Source organism: Anopheles maculipalpis, chromosome 2RL, assembly GCF_943734695.1.
Source record: "Anopheles maculipalpis chromosome 2RL, idAnoMacuDA_375_x, whole genome shotgun sequence".
Classification (NCBI taxonomy): domain Eukaryota; kingdom Metazoa; phylum Arthropoda; class Insecta; order Diptera; family Culicidae; genus Anopheles; species Anopheles maculipalpis.
This window is the reverse complement of record NC_064871.1, coordinates 22,985,136-23,004,532: the sequence shown is the minus strand read 5'-3', so window position 1 is coordinate 23,004,532 and position 19,397 is coordinate 22,985,136. Positions and strand designations below refer to the sequence as shown.

The window sequence follows — 19,397 nt, the reverse complement described above, 5'->3', positions numbered from 1 at the left end:
AAAAGCGTCCACTCGCTTACAACCAATTCGAATTCACATTCTGGCAACGGTTATTTTTTGTCTCGGAACTCTAAAATGAAACAAATAAAAGGGCAGTTTTTAGTTGAGCACAATTTGTGCAATCTTTTTCATCCTACCTTATGTGAATGACCCGTCTTCGATCGCTCGGGTGAATAAGATCCAGCTTCTGGCTCCACTCGTACTCCTTCCAATCTTCTTTTCTCTTCTTTCGATCGAAGTACGCAATAACACAGCTAACTGGAATCCAAAACAGTGCCGTAAGCATAACCACCGCCACTGTAAAAAGAAAGAAAGAAAAAGGGCTCCTTAACGCACCATTTCAGCACAAATTGCCACACAAAAGACACTTACTAACGATGTTGTCGCGCAAGAACCGCAACACCTTGTTAATGTTAATCTCCTCAATAATGTCCCAGAACCGTTCCACCACATCCTGGATCGTTTTCTCGCACATTCCCTTGTTGCAGAAGCCCTGTATGCACGGTGTCCCATCCGGCAGGACATCGGGCGGTTCCACTGGGAAGCACGTTTCGTTAATGCTCTGCCGACAGCAACGTTTACAAGCGTCCGCTATAATATCGCACATGCAGCTCTGCAAGCCTTGCGTTTCACAGTACGGTACACACTTCCCATTGCGACATTGGCCCCGCTCCTGGCACATCGTACCATCGCTCATCGGTGGACTCTTGGGACATTCGGCATGATTTCCCGTACAGCGAGCTTCCTGCTCACAGGTGGCGTACTGTGCCTCGCGACACTTTACGCCCGCCATCATGTACTGGCAGTTCTGGCAGCAGGGTGAATTTTTATCACTACACACCGCGCCCTGATTGCGCCGCAGCTTACAATTTTTATCGCAGCACGCGTCATTATCCTCTGTACCGAGCAGCCCCGCATCGCACTGCTCATCGCCCTCGACCCGCAGATTGCCACAGAACGATTCTTCCGGCTCGGAAAAGCAACGGCCCGATTTAGCTTGCAACACCTTACGAATCGAGCGTAGCGAGCATGGTGAAAACTTCTTATTGTTAACATCGTACCCGCTGACGGAGTACGTGTACATCAGGAAGCTACCGCCCTGGGAAGCACTCGGTGAACATTCCGGAATGTCGGGATCATGCTCCGAACCCCAGTTGTGACCAAACTCGTGAGCTGTTACAAGATCCGCTTCGCGCGTTATTACCCGTTGTCCGTAATGATTGCGGGAACTGCTGAGACCCGAGTTTAGGTACAGTGTGTAGCCATTTTTGAAGTATTCTGTCGAAATGGTAGATAAGACGAGTTGGTTTAACCTTCGTTTCAATGACCAAAAATACATCTTTCTATAAGCCACTCACTCGCCCGGGTTAGGCCATTTGTATGTATTTGTACATTTTTTATGAGAGTTTTGATTTTTCCGTCTAAGAAAACTAATAACTTTTGATCTGCGAACAGCTTTTGAAGTTTTCATTCATATATCAGTTTAGTTAAAAGACAACAAATAGTCATCTTTCTTGAAATTTTCATGAAAATATGAGGTGCAGCAGCCAATAAAAACCAGATCTCTTGCTAAATAATGTAAAAAATGTTTTTCTAAGCATTGCAAAAGCTGATTAGCTCCATTATATTGAATGTTATTGAAAAATCAAAATGCAAAACATACCAGGGCAGATGTCAATTGCAATAAAGGTTAAAGTTTGTAGTTAAAAATGAGAATTAAACTAAATTTTGAACAAAGCTATCAGTAAAGGGTTCAGTGTGAGACCTGGTGTACAGATGCCGCCGACCGAATTGCGACGCGGAGAGCCCACGTACGCTAAACCGAGAATTCCTCCTTCAAACTTTAGATCTGTAAAAAGATGTGCCAAGCAAAAATCCTTATGACTGTACTCCCGGGAGAATACCTACGTTTGTTTTTTTTTTTTTTTGTTTATGAATATTTCAATTACAATTTCCAAACCCATGTTTAAGAAGCAGCGTGTTAAATAGAGTTTTGGCAATTTTTTCATTAGTGGATATCTTAAGGTAGTTATGGTTAAAAACATTTTCCCATTGGAAGCTTACCTCGAGCAAATTTCGTACATCCCACTTTTCGCGCACCATGTTGTAGTGCGCTTCACCACCCCGAACCCTGGTCGGTTCTGAGTGGACAACAATCTTTTTAATGACGAAACCCATTCCCTTAAATCCTTCCTGATCGGACCGATCCTGCCAGATGGTGTCGTTGTAAATTTTGTGAACACGATCGATAAGGCTTATCTAAAATCGGGATGTTAAATATATTATTGCGATAGTTAACTAGGAAAATGTACTTAGCATACCAAGTAATTGATAGTCGTTTTTGTATTGCTTCCACCCATCTCCTGGAAGAATCGATAGTCTGCGACGAGCAGCAAAGGGCACCGAGTTTTGGTAGGTGTGTACTCGTACTGATCGGCCTGCCGTTTGCGGCGTGACTTTTTACTATTTTGGGAATCTTCCGCATGCCACACCGTTTCCGGCGTTGGTTCGCTATCGTTTTCATACGCTTCCACATCACCATCCGCAAATACTTCTTCACTAGCGTCACCATCACCATCATCATCGGGCTGTCCTTCCAGCTCTAACCCTTCCTTGATGTACCCACACGTCCGGGGCACTCCCAAATCGCCCGATATAGCATCAACCTGATCCCAGCTAAACTTGATGTCCGACGTACGATACGCGATCATGTGCTTATCGCTCAGGTGTGGCAAATGACGCCACGACGGCTCAATGTGGTACGTTTCGTCCGGTAGTACGACCGATGCAGTCATCACCCCGTCATCGATGTGTGCATTCACGTGCGATTCCATTTCGCCAAACACACGGCCTTTGAAAAAATTGCTCCGATCGAGATGTACAATCGATTCACTCCCATTACCATCGACTGTGTACGCTCGGAAGTTGCTGTGCAGTACCGATGCATGAGGGTGCAAAATAAGGCGAAACTTTCTGCCCAACACGTTAAATTCCACCTCCTTGATCGTGTTGAACGGATGGTTACTGTGCTTGGTTCCGCGCTTTTCGATCCGATGGGATAGATCTTTTGCGTGGAGCGTCTCATAGTATTTGAGATTTTTGTGCAGTTGTCCTGTAGAAACCATGAAGGTGAAGAACATTGTTTACCATCGAAAATGCGAGTCTCTCTATTGTATGGAGATAGATAGTAACTACCTTGCAATGGTGCAATAAAGATGGCAAACGAAACCACCAACAGCACGGCCAACATGATGCTGGGGAGCGACATGTTCTGGCCCGTTTGGAGCTGGGTAAATCCTTTGAGAAACTTTTCTTTCTTGTGCGATAAAAAGAATGGTGGTTTGTTTTCACCTTGCTAAAGTCGATTTTTCACCATACTTTTTCTGTTGTCAATTTGACAGCAGTTTGTTGACAGTGAGGCGTTGGTGTGAGAGCGATAGAAGATGCACGCCTGACATCCTGCTTTCAACACCACGAACAGCTGGGGATTGTTTATGTTGGTAATTGTGGCGATTGTTATCGCAGGGTGGAATAAATAAAACCGGCTTTTAAAAACAAATTTTACTAATTCATAAATGGAGCTGCGCTGTTAGTAACAGCAGTTTGTTCAAAGTTACGAATAGTTATTCGCCAAGCTTTAATTCTGCAAAATGGTTACGAGGTGGATTTTCTCCAGACGGTTCTCTTCCCAAGTGCAGTCCTCGTTCGTTACCACTCCAATATTTTACGTGAATGCAGGTAATTAAGACCACTTCACTTACATATAATCCCTCTCGAAGAAACCAGCAGCTATTACGGGATTAATTCCATCCACACATTCATTCAAACAAACCCTGTTGCCGTTTCCAACCAGCTCCTCACATAGGGCATCTCTATTCGTCTGTGATTGCCGATGCAATTCATCGCTTTAACCAAATCGCCGACTGCAACGAGCCGGGCCAATGTTTCTTAAGCACCGGAACCGATGAACATGGACTAAAGATTCAGCAAGCCGCCATTAAGCATTCCACCTCGACGGAGGATTATTGTAATGCTATTGCGTCGAAGTATCGTAAACTGTTTGACCGTTTTAAAATCGACTATACACGTTTCATTCGAACCACCGACACGGATCATCGCCAAGCAGTGCAAGCATTTTGGCAATCGCTAGCCGCTTCCGATAGTATATATTCGGCCAGCTACTCTGGATGGTACTGTGTGCCGGATGAAACCTTCCTTACCGATAGTCAGCTGAAGGAAAATGAACGGGGCGAAAAATGTTCTCTCGAGTCAGGACATCCGGTCGAGTGGACGGAGGAACAAAACTACATGTTTCGCTTGGGACGCTATCAGAACGATGTGCGGCATTGGGTGAAGGGGTTGGAAGGTCGTCGCATACAGCCAGAAAAATTCAGCCGTATATTGCTTCAGTACTTAGAAGAGCCTCTGCCAGACATATCCATCTCGCGACCAATGAACCGTGTATCATGGGGTATTCCTGTCCCGGCGGACCCATCTCAATCGGTGTATGTGTGGCTTGATGCACTGGTAAACTATCTAACGGTGGCAGGATATCCCAAGCAAAATTTCCGTGCCCGTTGGCCACCAACCGTGCAGGTGTTGGGGAAAGATATTCTTAAGTTTCACGGTATCTATTGGCCGGCCTTCTTAATAGCGGCCAATTTGGAACCGCCACGACAACTGTTGGTCCATTCGCACTGGACTGTCGATAATCAGAAAATGTCCAAAAGCAAGCAGAACGTGGTGGATCCGAACGAGCGTGCGGAACTGTACACCTATGAAGGTTTGCGATACTTTTTACTTCGCGAAGGCGTGGCACACAGCGATGGAAGTGAGTATTTATGTAATCGTATAGTTTGCAATAACTTACTGTTCGCCTGTTCGTAGATTACAGTGACACAAAGATTTTGCGAGTATTAAATTCGGAGCTGGCTGACACGCTTGGCAATCTTCTTTCGCGTTGCTGTGGGAAAGCTCTTAATGCGGCATCCGTGTTTCCGGCGATCGACAAGGAGGCGTTCGAATCGTTGAAAGAAGTGGATGCTACTAAACGGATGTTGGAAGCGCTTGAAGAAATGCCAGGTGAGTTCAAAAATGCCATTATCCAAACAGAGGTATGAAGGTATACAAATTATTCCTTTTTTCAGATAAAACGCTAAACCATTACAGAAACTTCAACTTTTACCTGGTAATTGATGTCGTTGTGCATCTACTGCATACCGCAAATAATTTCTTCGAAACCACTACACCATGGAAGCTGAAGAAAAGTGATAATCCTGCCGATCGTGCTAAGTTAAACACCATTCTTTCCATTACGATGGAGGTACTTCGTCAGACAGGCATCGTTACACAGCCGATTGTTCCGGGACTTTCGGCGCAGTTGCTAGATAAGCTAAAAATTTCACCTTCAGCTCGCCGATGGTATGATCTGAAAGTGTGCCTCCGTTCCGAGGACAAACCGTTGTTGGCAGACGAATGCATACTTTTCCGGCGTATTGTGCCACCGGCCCAAACGGTTGTTAACAGCGAAACGAGCCGATCCGAAAAAAAGTCACCAAAAAAGCGAAAACAATCCAATTGAATGCGACAGATTGAAGAAAGAAGTAAGAATAAAGCAAATGTAGAAATTAGTCAAATTTAAATTAATTTGTACAAATGCTCTCGCCCGAGAGATAAAGTGGCTGCGTTCTGTAGCTGTCAAATTGCTGTGCATTTCCGTACGTACGCAACCAAACAGCCATGTGACAGCGCCGTCAGACGTGTTGACGTTCGTCATCTGGTGTATGTGGAAAGTCTGCGGATCGCTGCAGCGTACGGGAAACAAAATAATAATTGTGCCGTTTTGTGTGTTTTGCATTGATTTGCCTTGCCGTGTGTGTGGCAAAACAAGCGTCCTTGCAGTAATTTACTGGCAGCTAGGGCAGCATTTAAAGTGCTTATATTATTTGTTCAACGCGTGTGTTTTGTTGTTTGTTAACTACTACCGATCATTGTTGATACTCTGATACACCTCAGCATCATCGTCGTCATTAAAATATCATCGGCATTCGCAACAACGCTCAATCAATCCGATTGGGGCAACTGCGTGTGTGTGTGTGGTGCGTGTTTGGAGAAAGTGTTTTGGAGACTCAATTTCTAGCTGAAAGTGCCTAACCGACTAATCTTATCCGTGTAAAACCCTTGAACCGCGTGAGATTCGCCACAAACAGATCAAATAACAGTCTCAAATATCGCTACGAATTAAATAAATAGGTGTAGTTAATCGAATCTACCATACAGCTGCAATTGAACCTCACTGCCAAATCACTGTAATCAGTCAGTTATCTAAAGATCTTCTGGTAAGATTACAAGTGCATCACCACGGACCTTGATCCCTTAAACCGAGTGTCGGATTTACTGTGTCCAAACGCAGCATAACTCGCAATGGCTTCCAACGTTCCTCCACCGGGTGGAAAAAGTGACACGTCACGGAAACCACCTGTGATAAAGAATCCATTACTGAGCACGCAGGTTACCGGATTGACACTGGACGACTTTGCGCCGGTTGCGGTGTTGCAGCCTGCGGCACCGCTGCCGCCCATCGTGAAGGAACCAACGGAATCAACAGGTCAGTCGAAGGGAAACCGTACCATACTCTTACTTTCAATCGATACGAATTGGGGTTGGATAGAATTTAATATAATGCTTTAGATGGTCCTAAAGCAGAACCGAGGCTCGCAAGTAAGTTCGGTTTCACACGATTTAACACATACGTTACATTTGTTAGATATGGATTGGAGACTTCAGGGATGTCAAACATAGGACCTAAAATATTGGGAATGTTTTAAGATTTTGGGACTGCTATTTTCTGGATTACAGTTTGAGCCACTTTCATAATATTATCGAGTCCGATCCGTGGCGGATTTAGTTCCTCAGAGGCCCTAAGCGCAATAGAAGTTAGAAGCCCCTTTCGCATTGAATCTGCTGATCGGGGCGAAGGCTCTTTGTGGATGCAGGAACCCTTACCGTTAAACCCGCCATTCGCTTTCGATTTTATTATTGGGGCATGAGGAAACAAAACATAAAAATCACAACAAATTTTAAATTCAAATGCTACATTTATTTTGTTTTCACGTCCTAGTTGAATGTGTTTGGTAACTACCTTTCTCATACTACAAATACATTTGACTGTTGCTGTTAGTGCGTGGGTCCCTTACGTACTAAAGCGAGGAGAACATCAAAAAAACTTATTTGCTTAAACACTACACTATTCAAAAGGCCTTAATCCTTACTTGGTACGCCGCGTACCACTGGACTCACCCCGGTAAATTGGTAACTCTTTCGACTGTCGCCGTTTGCGAATGCAGTATCGTATGAGCAGTATAAGCAGTATGATCAGCGCAATAAACAATAGTATACCGAGCACGACGGCAGCAATACCGGCTTCGTTCAGCCAGATATCTGTTACGTCCAGATTCAGACTGCGCACGTTCCGGCTGACATCGTACGCTGTGACGGTTACGCGCGGTTGGCAGCAGGAAGCGGTATAGCTAGCCCGTACCTCATCACGTGTACCGGCTGTGAACGGTGTCTTATACAGCAGTCCAGCCGGGCTGGACGAGATGCGCATCAGTCCCGTCTCATAGTCGCGTGCCATCACCTCAAGCGTCCAGAACGCGCCGGTACAAGTGGCCGGTGTTGATCGACCTTCGCAGCGGCTGGAATACGTGTACCAGAGCGATGGGCGGGTCGTATCGGCAAGCCCGGCCGAATCGGACACGGTAACCCAGGCTGACTGGGATACCGTATCGACACCGGTTGTGGAGAACGTTACCTTGTCGCGGGAACCAACTTCAGCCGTTGGTGTCACAATTAACGCGACGGCCACGGTGACTGACTGTCCGGGGCTTAGCGTTACTCTGATGTGATGAAAGAAACGGTGACGGTGGAAAAATTATCACATTGATCAGTTTTAGGTTGTTGCTTCCACTACACAAGCATAAACTTACTGTCCTGGATTGAGTGATCGTAGAAATGCTAGCTCGTCCGTGACGCGGAAGAAGTACGTGATGGGTGTTTGGCGGTAGTTGGTAACTTCGAAGTAGAGCTGCAGTGTCTGTCCGCGGGCTCCAATCAGCTGCGAGTTAACGCCAACATCTACCTTGGTGATGGCCTGGATCGATGCTCGACCACTGATGATGCCACTGTCTTCATCGGTCAGCTCGGTTTGGCGGGCAAACCGATGCTCTTCACCATTCGTTCGGGGTAATTTCGAGCTGTTGGATGATAGGGGAGAATAAAGAATGGGTTCATTTTTATAATTTGTCTGTCGCTAGCGTAGTATAGTTATGCACCTTAAACTCTAATAACATGTACACTGACAAAAGTACTAATTTTAAAGACTATTCAAGCGAAAATACACTCTCTGTTAAGAATAGTTCATATAATGTCTTTTATTAAAATCTTTAGATCGTTTGACATTTCTCGATCACTTGTCATAGTGTGATTTGCAATATGTTCTCCTTTCTGCGAAGGAAAGCGAAAACATCGATTAGAGGCCATATCCTACCAGTACGAAAGTCTTGTCAACCAAAAATTAATAAGGAAAACTTGAAGGCCTGGTGGTGTTATCGTTCTGCATCTCCCCTGGTTCTGGTCAAAATATCCTTTCATACCTTGAAGAAAATCGTGAAGAAGATCATGATCGTGCATAGAAAATATCCTCAATTTCCTTGACGAGAGTTGAAAGAGAGAGGGTCACACCTCAACTGAAGGATCTTTGCCAATCATTGTGCGATCAAGACTGAGGATCAGCTGATCGTCAGGGCCTAAAAAGGACTGAAATCCCAAAAAAAGGCTGCCGACTGTCCCATGCTCGTCCCAATTAAAGGAATGAGCAGTGTCTTTATTTTACCCCACGTAGGCCCCAAGCGAAGCGGAAATTGGCGGGCCTCAAGGGCTAAGTTCGTGTGACGACGTAGGCGAAATGTTTGTTGGACCATAGAATTGTGAGGTGTTGAAGATGGAGTTGAGGGGGGTGGGGGTGGAGGGGAAGCTGCTTAATTTGCCACCGATAAACTAGAGACTAGATTCATACCCATCCTATTTTGTAATGCCTCATGTTATACTAAATGATCATGGCATCAACAGCATGCAAGCGTGTCTGACGATGTCAAATGTTTCGATCCATTCTTACCTTCCACCACCAGAGTAAAGCTGCAAGTTGATGTTTCCTTCCACATTATTGCTCAGCGATTCCTCGGCTTCCGTTTCCCACAGCTCTGGTGCCGCTGCTGATTCAGAGCCAATGTCTAAACACCAATGGAAAAGAAAAAAAAACAAATATCAGAGTGAACTTTATCCCTCGCAGTTTCGTAGAATAAGATGATAACCGCCGCGGGAGGGAGGATGATTAAATTGTGCACGATTTGCAATGAATCACTTGCAGTCAATTTAATTTCTGCTTGTCCACAATCTGGACCATGGTCAAAGGTTACTCTCTCACTGCTGTTCCGGGGACGGACAGCTGTGGATCGCATCCATTCCGGTGACGCTGCCGTTCTTTGTTTGATCTATCAACACCCACTCTATTTTACAACTATTCTTTCTTGCTGCTCTCATTTCTTATGAGCAGATGGGCAGCAAACCGAGGACAAATAGCGCCAATATTAGGGTGAGACGCATAAACGCATAAATGAATGGTGTTTAGTATGTAAACATAATACACGCAACAACACACATGCACACAAACAAACGCTCCAGAAACAGTGTTAACCCGATTGACAATGGTTTAGATCGTAACGAAATTTATATTTAGGAAAAAAAAGAAAAACGGACTCACAATGGGTCGGACATCTATTCTGTTCGGACAACAACCATAGACGGGCGAGTTTTTTTTTGTGTGTGTATTTGTTGTTGCACGCGATCTACCTAACAACGAAGGCAGAAAGCACACTCACTACTAACTATCACCCAATCGCAACATCTGCGCATCGGACCAAGCCCCCATGAAAGGGCCGGCAGCGGGGGAAAAAAATACGCGCCTCTATCGTGCCCTCAGACACGCGCGGAAGATCAGTCAGTCGAAAGCAACGGAACGGAACGGATCAAACGTCGCCGTTCGGAGGCCGTTTCAGTGAGCTTTGTTTTCCCCTCATCCGGGTTTCCATGGTGATGCGTTGATAAGCTCACTACACTGAAGCTGTGTGGATGTTTGGATCGTGTGAAGCGAAGTGCATAAGGTCAGTGGTTATGATTCTGTTCTTAAAATTTCTTTCGTTTTTTGTGTGACTGTAAAATCATCTCGTCGTGTGTCGTGTGAATGTAAATTTTCTTGCCAAATGGAATTTTCCAACGCAGCGTTAGAGTTAATTTTAACCCTCCGGAACTGTGTGGATGACGGTGACAGAAAAGTGTCTCAAATTGGTGAATGCCATGATTGGCACTGTGGAACTGTGAACGCACACTACCCCAGTATAATTACATCGATGGTGCCAAGCACAAAGGGGGCGCCCTTTAACATTGTAATACTGCTACTATCTCTGGCGCATTGCTAACGCTTCCCAACTGGGCTGGTGGGCCCCTCTTTGGGGCATCCGTTCCCGGGTGCCGTTAATTCGCCGCTGTTTATTAATTTTGCTGTCTGATTTGTTTTACTGGAAATTGTGTGTGTGGGAGCGGCTGAGTGGCGGTGTTTTGCCATGAGTGTGACCATTATTTTGGTTCGATTTTGCTATTGACCGTCCTTTCTGACACTCAGAGGAGCAAGGTCGGGGAAAGGGTTGCTGCCACCCTGGGACCATGCTTATCAGCGCTCTGTTTATTGATCGTGTGCGAGCGTTGTACGTCATCGGCAAGTGTATAGTATTAAAAAACAGCTCTTTTGAGGCATAATAATACACAAAAAGCTCGCTAGAAAGAAGAAGGGTGGTAGAAGGGGGCTTTTGCTGCTTGTCAATAACGTTCAGCCTTCTGACATGGAATAGTTAGAGTAAAGTTTATTTTTTAAGAAACCAAAACATACATACCATACATTTCGATTCCAGGCCAGTAGAGTTGTGAAGACTTAACAGTAACGTTGTACAAATTCCCCAACGCACTTAACGAGGATACATTCAGCCTATAGTGTCCCGGATGTGTTTGATTTAGCTGGTATAGCAGCAAAGGAGACTCCTTCGGGTTCACATTTCGCGTCCTTAAGTGATGGTCCTTGTCGCGAATCAGATCGATTAGAGAACCTAAAGTTTTTGGGTAAGAGCGTCAATAAAGGGAAATAAGAATGTATGAAGAGCTAAGAGTTGCCATATCAATGATGCGGACAACGATGATCTCATTCTTCAAGCTTTGAATTTCCCCTTTCCGGTTAGCTAAGGTGAGGTTTAGCATGTTTGTAACATGAAATATTGATGACTTGAATGTGTGATGCCCTTAAGCCAAGGATATAGTGGATGATATGGTGGAGGCGCTTGCCTATCAATAAGAAATGAATATTTCTTCATCGCTCGTTCGCCCACCGTCTGCTAACCGTATGCTAATAGAAGATAGCCATGTTGCGACTCATTCATCCATCCTCAGCCCCCTAGTCGCATGCTTTGGTTTTAGCTTTGGTTTTTTATAAATTTTCCATATGTCCGTGTTGAAAGCCAAACAAGCAAACCAGACTGACGAAAACAAAAATCATACTAATGAATTAATACATACATACAACACACCCCCAAGCAAAAACAAACAAAGAAAGCATGCAGCAAAACAACGGTGAAGCAAAGCAACCCTGGCGGCTGTGAGCGCGAAAGATACTGGGAAAGTAATAATTTATGAGAGAAAAAAAGGACTGACTCGACCCCAAACGTGTACGAGAACGCGTGGAATTGTTTATGTCCATCGACGCACATGGCGTTGTGATGGAAACGTGCTTGTGCGTGTGTGTGTGTGTGTGTGCGGTGGTAGTGTTGGTAAAGTCGGCTGACTAGATTGGTGGATTGGGGTTGGTTTGGTCGGCGTTGTTGGATAGAAACAGCTGGTTTTGTTTACGATCTTGCGTGCGTAATATGGGAGAGAGAGCGAGGATATAGCATAAAAAGAGCGAGAACATACACGTGAGAGGAGCAGAAAGCAATGCAGGAAAATGGGCCAGATTGGTATGGAAGATAGTGGGGATAAAAGAAAAGCCAGCAGAAGAAAGTGCTGCATTCGAATGTTCTAGCAGTAGGAAAAGGAATTAGGTGCGAATGCCAACTAACAGAACACAGAAAAGAAGGCGGTGGGTGTTGCTGCGATGGAGACCTTGTGCATTATGTTTATGCTTTGCTTCTGACTTGCTTGGTAAACACCACACACACTCGAGAAAAACAAAAATCATTATGCGGTTATCTTCACTTTTGAGCAGAGGCTTTAATTCTGCTTGATAATAATCGTAATGGAAAACCGAAAACCTCCGGTGTAATTAAGTAATTAAAAGCATTAAAACTGTCTGTCTGCTCCGCGGCTGAAGCCGTACATCCCTTTTTCTTCGAAATTTGGTTTATGTTTATGGTGAATGTTTTTATTTTCTAGCTTTGCTGCAACATTTGAACTTTTAATTATGTAGTTGAGGTTTCGGTACATCAACCCGCATACGTATGGTATCCCTTGTCGGTAATGATGTTTTGGAAGCCAAAACAATTGCTGAAAGTACCTTTCCTTTACTCTAATGTAATTGGTGTTACATTAAATTGTCTGTTTTTCAACCAGTGGACAATTTCATTCTATTACGACGATTTTTATTATTTAAAAAAAACGATCAAGAAACCCGTTATAATGTTTTACCACACTTAAAATAGTTTGTTTTGCAATTTTAGATTTTATGAAGCAACATCCAGCTTGTTAAAACAATTTAAACTGAAATGCATTTTCATGATGCACCACGATCATGTGGACTGCAACACAAGGATTTTGACTGTGTACTAACCACTAGAGTGGGTTAGGAATCGAAAGTGAGACAAATGTGCTCCCTCCTACACACAAAAGCACACCTGCACCCACTAAATGAACCACTAAAACGAAATGAACCAAAAATTTCACTTTCTATGCAACCATACTACAACAGCGTTCCATCGCGTCCATTGGCTTGCAGAGGGAAACGGCGTGAGATCACACTTTACCGGGCCGGGTGTGTAACACAACAACGCCCATTATCCTCCCTCCCATTCGATAACTCGCACGACTGGTGGTGGTGGCCTGGAAATGGTTGACTGCGCACGATCATAAAAAAAATACAATGAAATAATTTGCAATTAGTTCAAAGCTCTAAATATTCACCCCAAAACCGCAGTGTTCGATAGCTGCTGGTGGTGGCATGTATAACTGTTACAAACCCCGCGGATTATTGTATGTTTGTGTGTGTGTATGCATGCTTTTCGACCGATCCCCAATCACTGCCACCCCGTGACCGTGTGTGCCCTGAAGGATTCACCTGCGCAGATCCGCGCGGTACACGTATTTGTTTTGGTTTCCGTCAGCGTAGAGCGCGAGCTGACGTCATCGCTCTCGCGATGCGGTTTGCTCTCGAGCATGAAACACGCATTTACATCGCTCACTGTTGGTGGCGTGCGGGCAAGCATGAGATGGAAAAGCCAGAGCAGTGTGAGCGTGTCAGAGTGAGAGCAAGAGTATGTTGTGTGTTGAATCCGGTAGTTGTCAAAAAAGGGCGATTCAATGTTCGTCGGGACATCACGGCAGTAAGTAGTGCTTTTGCTAGGCCTGGAGGAGTGTTAGAAGCTGCACACTTCTTTTACAATTCACCTACATTAGAGGGGGACCCGTTTTGTTAGTGAGTTAGTGATTTGGGTGTGTAAAAAAGGTACAAAACCAAACAGCCAAAAGCGATTGAAGAGAAGCAGATCTGACGTTTAAAATCGCAAAGTACACCGCCGTAGGAGCTCACATTGCAGATTCCTTTATTGTCGTCTCACTCTCGTTGGTGAAAAAAGTTACACCAAGAAAACGGTAAGTACGTGTCCTGACTTTGCTGAGCAATTTTTGCGATTTTGCTGTGTGTATAAAGGTGGTGTGATTTTTACAAAACTGTTATGGAAAATTACACACAAAAAGTGAATTTTCCCCCAATACCGTATCCTACGGTTACTGTGTGTGCGTAAAGTGAATTGTTCGGAACCGTTTTGTTGCTTAGTTACTTGAATGTGTAAAGAAAAAAGGCATTTTGGGGAGGGGGAGGTGTACATTTGTGAGATGAATCATATGATAGAGTGAGATTTTGCTACGATGAAAGTAAGAAAAATATGTGCGAGTGCGGGAGGGGAAGGTTGGGGAAAACGTTGGAAAAATCTATCTGGCTTGAGATTTTGCGCAATTTGTTTATGCTCCTGAAGGCAAGAGAAGTGAGCACACTTGCGAATGACGTGAGCGAGAAAAGTCTAGTGAGAGAGCGTGAGATAGTCGACCTACCCTCGTGCTGTTTTGGATTGGGCGCCCTTTTGTTTTGATTCGCACTGATGCCATGCAGAAATGATAGTAAATATGATTATTGAAACTTGTGTTAATAATTTTTGTGAAGTTCGGGAAGCCAATAATTGATCGATCCCGCTTGATTGCGCAGATAGCGAGATGAGATCTGTGCGAACGATCGCAATAAACATGCCAGAAGGGTGGTGTTTGTAAGTGTGTGTGAGTGTTAATGTTGTGCCAACTGGCGGAACGAACACGTGTAAAACCTGTTGTCTTGAATCGTTGCAAACGCGTCATATGGTTCAAGGTTGCCACCGTGGGACGCCGCCGACAGTGTGGGGATTACGCGATGTGTCTTGCCGGTTTGGCAGTATGTTTCTGTGTGTGTATGTGAACCTTCCCTTTGGACCCGGTTCGTCTGCAGAGACGTAATCGAAACCGGCTTTACTTACCCTCCTGCTGGTTTTACCGTGTTTGAACAGTTTGCTCAGACTAAATAGTTATTTCTGGAGCGCAGATTGCTCCGGGAAAGGTTCGCCCAGTGACCTCCAACGGGTCCATGCGTATTTTGACTGACGGGCCTCCTTCATTGAGGAAAAAAAAATTAGTAGTGGTAGTGAGGGGTGGGCTCGGACATGATCTGCTTTTGGCGAGCCTTACGAAGAACAGTTAAGAAGACAGTTAATGATCGGATTATTTTTTTCGGAACTATTTACACACACACACACACACACACACACACACACACACGCTAAAGATGTAGGAAATGATTTGAAAAGTGAAACGGATAAAAACGCACATAGCAGGAAACATCAACAGGAAGCACAACAAGCGATCACAAACACACCTACACAAGACACTCGGCAACTATGGCCATTTACCCCAATGAAAAAACCCAGTTGAATTGATGGTTGATGATTTATGCTTTTTGTTTTGTTTTCATTAATTATTTACAACAAATATAATCGCTTAATAATGTTAACACGTAAAATAGGAGTTATCCTTAAAGCTAAAGACGGCGCTTGTTTCTCGGTATTCATTACGGCTCTGTATCCGTATGAATCGCATTTCTCCTGTGATCGGTGGTAGTGTACAAACAAAGGGTTTGTTTTTTGCTATCGAGCAACAAGGCAAACGAGGAGAGATTGAAGGGAAGATGTAAGAAAAATAGGAACCGAACGATCAGACGATTCTGCATTTCGATGTTTTCTTGTTCACACAGACAGTTTGTGTGTCGTAAGTTGTACAGTTTTTTTTTGTCAGTAAAAGATAATATAACATATCAAACCGATTATCATTATGCAAAACATCACTCTTTCTTGCCACAAGAGAAACCACACAACACACACACACCTTTTTATCCTAAACAACAAGTTTTGCATTAACGTCCTCTTGAGACTAACTTAAGACATATACGATTTGTACTTGGAAAAGATTGGAAAATTATCTTGGCTTTCAAATCAAAAGACTCTGCGATCCGATCGAAGGTAACCAAAAACGCACACACACACACCCCATTTTCATACAGCGCACAGAAACAAGCGATGTTTTTGTGCGTTGTTTTCCCGGCGCTCGAATATCGATCGTGCAATGTTGCGTGCAACATCGTACAAGTTGCGTTCAAAATGCCCTCACAGTGGTTTGTATCCATACGATGTTAACGATCGTTACGTGCAGATAGTTGCTTCTACATGCTGCTATTGTTTTCTTATTTTAAATTTGTAATAAAGTAATAATTAGTTTGCAAAGGTTTTCCAACTTTCTGAGCTCTTCTTGAAAATTTTAATAACATGTGTTGGAGTCTTTTCGGAATCTATTTTGGATGAATATAGAAACATGTTCGTACTTTTATCCATCCGTCGCTGGAACTGATCGCAGTAGTATAAATAGACTAAATTGTAGATATCGAACAGAAGAAGAATATCGTTTTAGAGGAGTAATATCGAGCATTAGGTACGATTCACTATATTCAAGATTCAACAAGAATATCTTGCTAACATTTTACAGCATTTTCCTGACTGATTTCGATTTCGATTTCGTGTGTTTTTGTTGTAAGGCACAAAAGTGTTAATTTCTGGTTTTAGGGTTGAAAAGCGTACTGACAACGACAACAATGTTTATAACATAAAACCCGACGCGCCAACAAGAAGCAGGACATACATTTTCGCGCGCATGATGGAATTGACGAATTAGCATGGGGATGGAGCAGTCCCTGATGTGATGATGTTTTGTCATTTGATGGAAAACATTTAAAACATAGGGGGCCTGATATAATGCAGGGGGAAACGTGGCGGGTTTGACGAATGATTTGACATCCATCCTCCCGCGGGGGTCATGATGATGATGATGATGATGGTTGGTTGGTTATGGTTTTTAGTCACCATTTGGCGTTTCCAGGGTGGCCTGATCGATGTGACCGTGCAGCTTAAAGTACAAACTGTTCACGTCCTCCCCGACGCTGACCGGGATCGATTGCGTGCCGTGCAGATCGTGCTGGGATAGAAGGGTTGTCTGAAATGCGAACGCGATGAAATCATCGTACATCTTGTAATAGTGTCAAACATTGTAACGCATTTCTTACCAACACTGGATTACTGCCAAAGTATCGATCGATTTCGAAATGTATCACACGGCCACCGGTCTTGTGGGCTAGTTCGTGGAGTGCCGTTTGGTTGGTGGTCGGTTGGTCCAGCTGTTGTTGGCTGTCCTGAATCTCTTCACCAAACCAGATGACGTAGAGCTGCCGATGTGAATGTGTTGAATGATATATGAGTATAAATACAAGCTGTTGGCTAACCACCCAAGAACACCAAACTTACTCGAACTCGTTTCTTGAGCAAGGTGAGAGCTGTCATGCGGGAAAGCTGTGCATCGGTGGTTGCTCTGCTGGTGGCCAGGAAGATAGCACTATCGTACGGTATCTCTTGTGAGGTTCGTAGAATGCTGTAGTACTCGCTGCCACCGTGATCATAGCTAGGCTTCAAAAGATTGACTGCCTCCATTAGGGTCTTCGTGTTGCGGAAGGTAACAGATTTGGAGATTCCTACCGATTGGAGAAAAATGCACATTGAACAAAAACTGCGGTACGTAATCTAACGTGCTACCGATCGTCAACACTGATGACGCCTGACGTCATAACGACCAAAAGTTTATTGTTTAACTTTTGGATCACGCTCCAGTTCATGACAAGATCACCTGTAAACATAGGCTTTCTCACGGCGGTACGTGATGAAGGCAGGTGTACGTGATGGACAGTCGGGTGAGTTTGAAACTGTATCCAAAAAGCAGTACTTACCGGTAGCGTTGTAGCGCATTAGGATCGCATCGAGCGGCGATTTCGGTACAAGGGAAGCCTCCAGCACCTTCTTGGTGAAGGCAAGCGAATCGTTCGACGTGTCCACGAGAAAAGCGATCGGCATCCGCAGGTTCTTGTCAGCGATCAGCTGCGCCAACAGTTCCGGTTTGGAAAGTTTACTCTCGTCAAACCCACTGCCACCACTGGTATGCGTTGATGGGACTGGTTTTGTTGGTCGCAGAGGATGCAAAACGGCTGGCGGATGGTCTACGTTGCCGGTTGTACCTTCCTGGTCTGGGCTCGTTCCTACCAATGCTCCTGGCGGTAACGTGGTAGTAGTCGCCAGCTGCAGGACATCGTCCTCTTGCGTGTCCTCTACATTGTTCTCTCCGTCGGGTGAGGTGAAGTGTTCGGCACTGTCGTTAGCTCCGGTCGCACCATTGCTGCTCGTGTCGGCACCATTGTACAGATGGTTCGTTGTTTCGGAAGGTAAATCTTGATGCAGATGATGGTGCTCTAGAGCTCTACTGCTTAGGGTAGGTTCCTCGCGGGAATGATGATGCACTGCCCGGTGAAGCGGATGATCTTCCTGCGATTCACGCGGTTGCTCTTGCTGCTCACTCACAAACGCCTGTGGAACGCTTGCACGCGCCTCAATGTCTACACTGGCCGGTTGTTCGACGCTATCGTTCCGTTCGCTTGAAGTAGCTAAACTCGATCCATAGTCCGGGATGGAACTACTGGTAGTCAGGTACTGATCGTCAGCCCCGGTCAGCTCCGAACTGTTGAAGCTGTCGGGGTACATGGCACGATCTTCTTCGCTACTACCGAACGATCCCGCACCACCGACCTGGTGTTCGGGATTGTTGTGATGTTGATAGTAGACACTGTCGAGCAATCCACCCGGTGGAAGCATATCGGAGGATGCAGCTGCTACGGTATCCGCGGCAACGGTGGCCGATTCGTCCTGCATCACACCCGTATTACCACCATACGCTAGAAGTGAACCGGTGGGACCAGCCACCATTACCGGGCTTCCGTAGGGACTAGAATAACTGTCACTCTCCCGACCATCATCTTCCTGCAGTTCCAGGGTGGACGTTTGGCGGGAAATGGACACTAACGCTAACACTAACACTAGTATCGGAGGATACATGGTGGCGGTTTCTTAGTAATCAGTTTGTGATGTAATATCTAGCCGATTCTAAACGGATCACTGTTTTACACTGTATAATGTTTTAGGGAATTTCCTTTCTTCGTCTTTCCGTAACACGCTGGCGTAAACACTTGAGGTACTCATTAAAAATGAAGAGCTTGTAATTGCTTTAAGCTTAACATTGGTCAATTGATCGTTGTGCCTTGTGGAATCGTTTTACATAACTGGCGATCTGTGAATTATAATAAAAACTGTTCATTAAAAGGCTTGTTAGGAAATAAATTTTAGGACCAATTTCTAAATACTACACAAGGCTTTGACCGTATTGCCAATCGCTCAAACTACTCATGTGACTTGCTGTCCATAAATACTAAAACTTTGCTCAGAACTGTCAAGACTAACACAGCACTGTTGTCCTTCTTATTTCTAGACGCGAGCGGTGTACAAAACTAAGCACAAGACCTTTGCCGAAGTTTAATAGCGCGTTCAACAGTTGCCCTTTTGTACAGGGCGACTTTACCGAAT

The 19,397-nt window shown here is 44.7% G+C and overlaps 4 protein-coding genes across 4 annotated transcripts in view; 2 read left to right on the top strand and 2 right to left on the bottom strand.

Annotated features, from left to right (window-relative positions):
- Nucleotides 1-33: 33 nt before the first annotated feature.
- LOC126557184 (ADAM 17-like protease) lies at nt 34-3,268 on the bottom strand. Its single transcript, XM_050212867.1, has 7 exons — nt 3,196-3,268; nt 2,322-3,112; nt 2,065-2,259; nt 1,766-1,904; nt 373-1,278; nt 138-297; nt 34-70 (listed from the first exon to the last, which is right to left on the bottom strand). Exons 1-7 carry the CDS (start codon nt 3,266-3,268, stop codon nt 34-36), a joined length of 2,301 nt encoding a protein of 766 aa, XP_050068824.1.
- A 382-nt stretch (nt 3,269-3,650) lies between these two features.
- On the top strand, nt 3,651-5,581 carry LOC126557590 (methionine--tRNA ligase, mitochondrial). The gene is made up of 4 exons (XM_050213411.1): nt 3,651-3,738; nt 3,854-4,831; nt 4,888-5,082; nt 5,148-5,581. Exons 1-4 carry the CDS (start codon nt 3,651-3,653, stop codon nt 5,579-5,581), a joined length of 1,695 nt encoding a protein of 564 aa, XP_050069368.1.
- An 833-nt stretch (nt 5,582-6,414) lies between these two features.
- LOC126556641 (uncharacterized) overlaps nt 6,415-19,397 on the top strand; it is a 40,876-nt gene continuing 27,893 nt past the window's right edge. The window contains exon 1 of the mRNA XM_050212029.1: nt 6,415-6,607. Coding sequence (XP_050067986.1) covers nt 6,424-6,607 — 184 coding nt within the window. The 5' untranslated portion in view covers nt 6,415-6,423. The remainder of the gene's footprint in view (nt 6,608-19,397) is intronic.
- LOC126559712 (uncharacterized) lies at nt 7,268-18,950 on the bottom strand. The gene is made up of 8 exons (XM_050215884.1): nt 17,717-18,950; nt 17,241-17,464; nt 17,003-17,161; nt 16,803-16,932; nt 11,007-11,216; nt 9,176-9,290; nt 7,989-8,255; nt 7,268-7,898 (listed from the first exon to the last, which is right to left on the bottom strand). The coding sequence occupies exons 1-8, from the start codon at nt 18,870-18,872 to the stop codon at nt 7,268-7,270; spliced, it is 2,892 nt and encodes a 963-aa protein (XP_050071841.1). The 5' UTR covers nt 18,873-18,950.

Coding starts and splice junctions, on each gene's coding strand:
- LOC126559712 (XM_050215884.1), bottom strand. CDS start 18,872: ATGTATCCTCCGATACTAGTGTTAGTGTTAGCGTTAGTGTCCATTTCC. Junction 17,465..17,716: donor AATGCGCTACAACGCTACCG/GTAAGTACTGCT, acceptor TCCAATCGGTAG/GAATCTCCAAATCTGTTACC. Junction 7,899..7,988: donor CGATCACTCAATCCAGGACA/GTAAGTTTATGC, acceptor TCATCACATCAG/AGTAACGCTAAGCCCCGGAC.
- LOC126557184 (XM_050212867.1), bottom strand. CDS start 3,268: ATGTCGCTCCCCAGCATCATGTTGGCCGTGCTGTTGGTGGTTTCGTTT. Junction 1,905..2,064: donor ATGTACGAAATTTGCTCGAG/GTAAGCTTCCAA, acceptor AAACAAACGTAG/GTATTCTCCCGGGAGTACAG. Junction 298..372: donor CTTGCGCGACAACATCGTTA/GTAAGTGTCTTT, acceptor TTCTTTTTACAG/TGGCGGTGGTTATGCTTACG.
- LOC126557590 (XM_050213411.1), top strand. CDS start 3,651: ATGGTTACGAGGTGGATTTTCTCCAGACGGTTCTCTTCCCAAGTGCAG. Junction 3,739..3,853: donor AATATTTTACGTGAATGCAG/GTAATTAAGACC, acceptor GTTTCCAACCAG/CTCCTCACATAGGGCATCTC. Junction 5,083..5,147: donor AGCGCTTGAAGAAATGCCAG/GTGAGTTCAAAA, acceptor TCCTTTTTTCAG/ATAAAACGCTAAACCATTAC.